This window comes from Chrysochloris asiatica, unplaced genomic scaffold, assembly GCF_000296735.1.
Source record: "Chrysochloris asiatica unplaced genomic scaffold, ChrAsi1.0 scaffold00117, whole genome shotgun sequence".
NCBI classification, from domain to species: domain Eukaryota; kingdom Metazoa; phylum Chordata; class Mammalia; order Afrosoricida; family Chrysochloridae; genus Chrysochloris; species Chrysochloris asiatica.
Window position 1 is genome coordinate 9,959,475 of NW_006408635.1, and position 8,232 is coordinate 9,967,706.

An 8,232-nucleotide genomic window follows, 5' to 3' on the forward strand; every position below is an offset into this window, starting at 1 on the left:
TCTTCACTTTCAGCAAGCAAGGTTGTATCATTTGTATATCGCAGGTTGTTAATGAGTCTTCCTCCAATCCTGATGCCACGTTTTTCTTCATAGAACCCAGCTTCTTGGATTATTTGCTCAGCATACAGGTTGAACGAATATGGTGAAAGAATACAACCTTGTCGCATACTTAATTTTAAACCATTCAGTGTTCCCGTGTTCTGTTCAAACAACAGCCTATTGGTCCATGTACAGATTCCTCCTGAGCACAATCAAGTGTTCAGGAAATCCTCATACTTTGTAATGTTGACCATAGCTTGTAATGATCCACACAATTGAAAGCCTTTGTGCAGTCAATAAAGCACAGGTAAACATCTTTCTGATATTCTCTGCTTTCAGCCAAGATCCATCGGACATCAGCAATGATATCCCTCGTTCCACGGCCTCTTCTGAATCTGGCTAGAACCTCTGGAAGTTCTCTGTCAATGTATGCTTGTAGCCATTTCTGTATTACTTTTAGTAAAACTTTGCTCACATGGGACATCAAAGATATTGTCTGATGATTTCTGCATTCCGTTGGGTCACCTCTCTTTTGAATGGGCACAAATATGAATTTCTTCCAATCAGTTGACCAGATAGTTGTCTTACAAATTTCTTGGCATAGATGAATGAGTGCCTCCTGTGCTGCCTCACTTTCTTGAAAGATTTCCATTTTTATTCCATTAATTCCTGGTGCCTTGTTCTTTGCTAGTTTCTTCAATGCACCTTGGACTTCTTTCTTCAGTATCATTGGCTTTTGATTATATGCTACCTCTTGAAATGGTTGAACATCAACCATTTCCTTTTGGTTTAGTGACTCTGTGTATTCCTTCTGTATTCTTTTGATGCTTTCTGCATCATTCAATAATTTCACCAGAATTCCTTCAATAACCAAAGTCGAGTTTTCAACTGTTTTTTTCGGTTCCCCCAGCTTCAGAAATGCTGAGTGTGTTCTTCCTCTTTGGTTTTCTGACTCCAGATCTTTGCACATTTTGTTATAATATTTGGCTTTGTATTCTCGAGCTGATCTTTGAAATTTTCTGTTCAGCTCTTGGACCTCCTCATTTCTTCCATTTGCTTTAGCATCTCTATTCTGGAGAGCAAGTTTCAGTGTCTCTTCTGACATCCATTTTGACCTTTTCCTTCTTTCTTGTCTTCTTAATGACTTTTTGTATTCTTCATATATGATGTTCTTGATGTCATCCCACAACTCTTCTGGCCTTCAGTCTTTAGTGTTTAATGTATCAAATCTGTTCTTCAGATGATCTCTAAATTCAGTGTGGGAAGCCTGAGAGTTGGCTTTGACTTTTGAGCTTGTGAGGAAGGACACAGGAGAAAACACTGTGAATAGGGCAAGGGTGAAGACCAGGGAGGCACAGGAGGAGAACAGAAAGGCCTAGGGATGTGTGGTTTACCAAAGGCATTCATATAGCAAGATGAGGTGCTCATATAACGACCATGTCTTTGTCTCAGTCACAGAGTTCGTTGGCTTGAGTTACAGGAGGACAGTGGCCATCTTGTACCAGGCAGCCTTCACGGTGGGCCTGCTGCTGCTTACAGGCATTGCCTACATTCTGCCCCACTGGCGCTGGCTCCAACTGACCGTCTCCCTGCCCACCTTCCTCTTTGCCCTCTACTACTGGTGAGTGTTTTCTCCCCCGGGAAGGAGAGGACTTTTCTCTGCCTCAAAGGATTCCCCCTTACAGACACACTCAGTTTAGCTCAGTGACTGTGAAAGGGCCTCTCTCTCACAGGTGTCTCAGGACTCAGGCTCCATGGTGCCAAGTAGGTTCTTCCAACGTCATTGTAGAGACCTCGTATGGTGTTAACAGTGAACACAGTTGGGTACTAACTAAAAAATTGGAAGTTTGGGTCCACTCAGAGGCACCTCAGAAAAATGAGTGAATGGAAGATGGATGGCTGGAGGGGTGGAAGGAAGGGCTGCTCAGTTGGAATATGTGTACATGAATTCATTACAAAACTAAGCCAACCTAGCTGAGGTGGTAATCCAATCAGCAGCCAACACTTGGCAGGGTTGAGGGCTTAAACAAGCTGACAGAGAAGCTCTGATTGTAGTTGGATGAGGGAGCAGGAGGGTTGTGTGGCGAGCCAGTCACTCATGGGTTTTCTGTTCCCAGCCTTGTCTGCTGGTCAGTTTGTGGCCCACCAGCTGTCTCAAATCACACAGGACACTGAGCTGAGGGTTCCACCTTCCTCTAATCAGTGTAAACAATGGGATCCAGGGATACAGGACCCCCACACCCCATCCTGATGATCTGGGTAGGTGAGAGAGACCCCTTGTACCTGAGATTCACAACCTCTGCTCTATGACGTCCTTACCTATTTGAAACAGAGGGTGGTCTCTGCCTGATTTTAAAGGACAGGGACTGTTTTTGTTCTATGTTAAAAACAGTTAAGAATGGGCAGTGGAATTAAGAGGAGATACCCCATAATAAAGTAGGGTGGAAGTTAGCTGGGTCAAACATTGCATGAGAATATTTTCCCAATGGGAGGAGCATTGTTGGCTTCCAGAAAGAACAGGGGGGCCCTCTCTCCAAGATGAGGGCTGCACTCAAGATGAGGGCTGCACTCAAGATGAGGGCTGCTTAGGAAGCAGGGTTCCCCTTCTGTCTTTTAACTTCAGGGGGGGATCTTTTACTGAGGACTGACCCCCCCTGTTCCTGCATCGGGAGCGCCTGTGTGGGCCCATGCTTCAAAGCAGACTCCTTCTGGGAACCATGCCAAGCCATGACTGTGTCTGCAGGTGTGTGCCTGAGTCTCCACGCTGGCTACTGTCTCAGAAGAGGGACCAGCAGGCAGCCAGGATAATGAGCCTCATTGCCCAGAAGAATGGGAGACTGCCTCCTGCTGATTTCAAGGTGACAACCGCTGACTGAAAGGGGTTCCCACATCCTGTCAAGGCAATCCCCAAATGTTCCTTTGGGTTGGTGATTTCAGAAGAGTCCCTGGGAAGTGTAAATGGTGACTGCAGGTTGGCCGTTCTAGTCTACAGAGAGGGGCTTTAGTAGCAGGGTCTCGTGATCCAATTCCAAACAATCAGCCCTTGAAACTCCTGTGGAGTGCAGTTCTACTCTGTGAGTACTCCATGGTTCTGTTTTAGGAAATGGCTTCTTGGAGTGGTGTAAACAAACAAAACAAATGACACCAAGTACCCTTCCCACAGCCTTCTCTATTCAGCTGGGTTCATTAATTCATTGCAATGGCCACATACAACTCAGACACCAGACTCATAGTGATGGGGTTTCCTAGGTTACAGTTCAGGATTAGAAATGCTCAGGACACCGTTTTTCCAGTCAGAACAGCTTCTCCTCACACATGCCCAGAGGCAGGCCTCTCTCTGTCAGGGCAATGCTACATAGCTCTTACAGATCTGCTGATAAATGCTCACAGGGCACATCACTCCAACATAAGCCTCAGCCTGAAGGCACTTGACTCTAAATCTGTAGGTCAGCAAACCTAGCTCCCCCAACTAAGTCCCCAGAGACACCCTACTCTGCAAGCAAGCCTTCTGTCCAAAGCCACTCAGCTTAACATGCTCTGTGGGCTGGGAAATGCACCACTTTGCTTTGTGCTCTGGTTCTTGGTTCTGCTATTTTTCCGCTGCTCCTGCCCATGTGTCACAGCTTTCTGTCCACGGGTAGAGAAGGTTCAATGTGCAGGGGCCTCTGGATCCAAAGAACACACTCCACTCCTGATAGTTCTTTGATGGTAGTGAAATGTCCCCTTCTGCTTCTGAAGTGGCTCATTTTATATGCATGATACAGTTCCAAGTTTTTTACAATCGCAATGTACTGTTAATAATTACAATGGAATAATATCATCCTATCAGCATCTCCTGCCACCTTCTCTTGCCCAGCCGCATTAGGAAAAAGTCAATTGGCAAAGACTATGGCTAGCAGAGACATGAAGTGATTCACTTCACAAGACACCACAGGTGGTCTCCTGTCCCTGCAGTTCTGGTAGGGTTGACGCTCTCACTCTCCTCAGATGCTCTCCCTTGAAGAGAACTTCACTGAGAAGCTGAACCCCTCCTTCGCAGACCTGTTCCGCACGCCGTGCCTGAGGAAGCACACCTTCATCTTGCTGTACCTGTGGTGAGGCTCACCCCCACACAGCAGGGATGGTAGCCCAACTCTCCCGGAAGGAGAGAGAATGAGATGGAATTGTCAAAGTTTCTGAGTATTCAAAAAGAAGCACTGGTGACTAACCGAAAGCCACTTCATGGGGCAAAGCTGAAACAGTCTGTTTCTGTAAAGATTTCAGCCTTGGAAACCCTATGAGGGCTGCTCTCCTCTATGCCTATACAGTTACTAGGAGTTGACACCAAGAGCTAAAAGAGCTCCTAAAATGACATTCTTATTTCTCCCTGAAGAATTGAATCTTGGGGAAAGGCTTCATTTTAATAAGGAGGATTTTCTAGGTTTGAAAATCCTAAAGACTTCCAAGATCCCTCAGGTTCTACCAGTCTCATGTTTTGGGAATAGCAAGCCTTAACTTCAGGTCAGACATGGCTGAGATTGCAGTGGCTCCCAGGAACTTTGAGACTGAAGACGGTTTTTCATGAACTTGAGAATAGTGTGCTTTCTACCCGTATACATTTCTATGGTTAGAAAATCCATATACACCCCTGGACCCACCCACAGCCCCCAGGAATCTGTATCCCCTGGGGGAGCAAGCCCCTCTCTCTGCCTGGTTTGCCTTCAGGGGACAGAGTCTCTCACCCCTATTTCCTCCCAGTGGTAGTAAGGTTCAGTCCATCTGCATAAATCCTGTGGCTTTAAGATTGCCCTCCCCACCTCCAGTGCAGAGCACCTGGGCTCTGGGGCTCCCCTCCCCCTGCTTGTTTATACTTCTAGGTAAACCTTTTACTGGAACAGTGTTTAAACCAGTAAAGCAGTGGCTGGCACGTAGTAGATGTTTAATAAATATTTGTTGAGGGTTGAATGAATAACCACTGATCTACAGAATCCATCCCATCCTCTTCAGCACACCTGGCTCACCCTAACCTATCCTTCCCTCAACGTTCAACAACCCACAGCTTGCTCCCTGTGCCTGAGTCTCCCACCCCAGCTACTTGGTTGCACCTTTTTGAATAGATCCCCATGTACCCCTGGCATGTGTCTGGTGGATGTCTCTACTGATACTCACTTTTCTGTTGTCTTTCATATAGTGGTCTTGTACCACTGCAGAGAGAAAGAATGACTCCTTGTTTTATCTTGGGAGTCCTTGAGTGGGAGGATGGAGATTTGAGTCCACCCAGAGTTTTCTCAGAAGAAAGGTCTGGTGATCTATTTCTGAATACCAGTCACTGGAAGCCATATGGAGCACACGGGAGTACTATGAGTTAGCCGACACCATGGCCACTGGTGATGCTCCCATAATGCCTGGCTATGCCCTCCCCCAAAGTGGTTCTTGGTGGCACCTGGACTCCTGTGTTGTCACACTCACTCCCCCCAGGTCTGTCTTGCCAGACAAAGAGGGCTTTGTTGTTGCTAAGTGCTGTGAAGTCAGTTCCAACTAATAGTGACCCTGTATAGGGCTTCTGAGCATTTAAATATTTGTGGAAGTAGAAAGCCCCATCTTTCTCCTGAAGGGCGGCAAGTGGATTTGAACCTCCTACCTTGTGGTTCCAACTCCAGTTTCTCCTATGGAGCCACTGTGTTCTCTAAGGTTGACTTCATTGCTGTTAAGTGCCCTCTATTGGAAGGAGAGGGGAATAATGAGACCAGTCAGCTGGGACAAAGAAGTGATTTTTAAAAGGAAGTCCAGAGGAAGGGGTGTTTGTAGTTAGGGATCCTTTGACTGGAGAAACTTACTTCTTTTGTGGCAAGGCCTCCTGAGAGGACCAGGGAGGGAAGATGTGGGGTTCTTGGGTGAGGGGTCTGGTGAGTATAAAGACTGAAGGAAGGCTGGTCAGGAGAGAAAGCAGGAGCAGGACCACTGATGTTTCTTTAAAGAGTGGTGGTCATTCAGCCACACTTGGTCTATGGTCTCTGCAGCCAAATGGTAGACGGATTTCTTTCACTGGTGGCACTCTCCCAAGATCACTGCTGCTCTTGTTCCTGCTTCAGACTTAACTGACTCACGGCACCCCAATGTATACAGAGTAGGCTTGTTGGGAGTTTTTTTCCCAAGGTACCTCTGGGTCAGCTTGAACTGCCAACTTGTCAGTAGTCAAGAGCTTGACTGTTTCTGCCACCCAGGGACTTCCCAGAATCATGTTGCTGTTGTTATGTGTTGTCAAGTCAGTTCTGACTCATGGTGACTGTGGACAACAGAACCAAGCACTGCCCCGTCCACCACCATCCGCACCATCGTTGCCGTGTCTGTGGTCATTGTTGCAGCCACTGTGTCAGTCCGTCCTGTTGCGGCTCTTCCTCCTTTCCACGGACCCTCTACTTTACCAACTGTGATGTCCTTCTCCAGGGACGGGTGCCTCTTGAGCCCATGTCCAAAGTCCATGAGAAGAAGTCTCACCAGGCTCTCCCTTAAGGAGCATTCTGGCAGGACCTCTTCTCCCAAATCATAAGACTCAGATAAAATTTAATTTTGCCTGTCAGCCCACACCCTTCAATGGCTTCCCAATCCGCAGAGAATAAAACCAAGCTCTTTTTTTGTAGCCTACAAGATCTGTGTGATCTGGTGTGTGGATACCTTCTCCTTCTCCCCTTGCTAATTTTCTTAATAGTAATTGGGAGTCTGTGTGATTTTTCAGAAAGTTTCTTAATCTCTCTGTAACTGTTTCCTTATCAGCATATTGTAGTGATAAAATGATACCTAAAGTCTCCGGTGGATACTGATGTGGGCATTATAAGATAAGCACTGGGCTGTTAACTACAAGTTTAGTGGTGTCTGACAGAGATCAGGAAATTCTTAATAACTATAAAATGCCATTTTTACATTTCTTTAATAGATACAAGGAGCCCTGGTGGCACTGTAGGATAGGCACTGGATTGCTAACTGCAAGGTAGGCAGTTCAAACCCACCAGCCACTCTGTGGGAGAAAGATGAGGCTTTCTTCTTCCAAAAAGATTTACAGTCTTGGAAACCTTATGCAGGATCACTTTGAGTCAGAATTGACTCCGTGACCGTGGACTTGGGTTTTGGGTTTAATAAGTGCAGATAATTCAAGGGTTCTCCCAAAAGATGGGCAGGCCTGTGAATCTGTTTTCCTGTTTTGGGACAGGAAAATCAAGGTTATAAAGTCCTTTCTCTTAAATCAATCTCTTTATCAGAGCATGTGACCTGACTCCATGACATGGGGATTTGCCTTGGGCTCAGACTTACCTGAGTTCACTAGGTCATATGTGAGTGTCTTCTTGTGATGTCTCTAGGATTGATGCTACCCAGTGCTCATAGTGTCAGCCGCCTCATGGACCCCCTCCCACACCAGAGCATATAGAATACTTAGTAATGCTTATCAACAGTTTTAATCATAGAATAATATGTGATCAATATAGTTGTAAATTGCATAATGTAATTTTTAGATTTTGTAAGTATGAACAATAAAACTCTTGTAGTATCTACATTTGAATGCAAGCCATGGTATTTTCAGTAATTTCACATGCATGTGAAAGCTGGACAGTGAGTAAGGAAGACTGTAGAAGAACTGATGCTTTTGAGTTATGGTGTTGGAGGAGAATATTGAAAGTGCCATGGGCTGCCAAAAGAACCAATAGATCCATTTTGTAAGAAGTGCAGTCAGAGAGCTCCTTGGAGGCCAAGATGGCCTAACTTCGTCTCTCATACTTTGGACATACTGTCAAGAGGGACCAGTTGCTGGAGAAAGATATCATGTTTGGTAAGGTGGAGGGTCAGAGAAAAAGAGAAAGACCCCCAAGGAGATGGATTGGCCAAGTGGCAGCATCGATGAACTCAAGCGTGGCAAGAGTAATGAGGTTGGCCCAGGATCAGGCAGTGTTTCGTTCTGCTGTGCATGGGGTTGCTTTGAGTTGGTACCAACTCGATGGCACCTAACAACAACAACATCGAATACCAACATTATAAGTTACATTATTGCTAAACAGAAGCCTTTTTTTGAATCTTCTTTTCCTTTAATTACTATTTCATTTTCAGCAAAGTTATTGATTGTTGTTGTTGTCAGGTGCCATCGAGTCAGAACCGACTCATAGCGACCCCATGCACAGCAGAACGAAACAATGTCCGGTCCTGGGCCAACCTCACTACCGCTGC

The 8,232-nt window shown here is 45.9% G+C and overlaps 1 protein-coding gene across 1 annotated transcript in view; it reads left to right on the top strand.

Annotated features, from left to right (window-relative positions):
• Nucleotides 1-8,232, top strand: part of SLC22A1 (solute carrier family 22 (organic cation transporter), member 1) — a 76,229-nt gene that overhangs the window by 38,169 nt on the left and 29,828 nt on the right. The window contains 3 exon segments of the mRNA XM_006868488.1: nt 1,492-1,660; nt 2,783-2,897; nt 4,027-4,133. Coding sequence (XP_006868550.1) covers nt 1,492-1,660; nt 2,783-2,897; nt 4,027-4,133 — 391 coding nt within the window.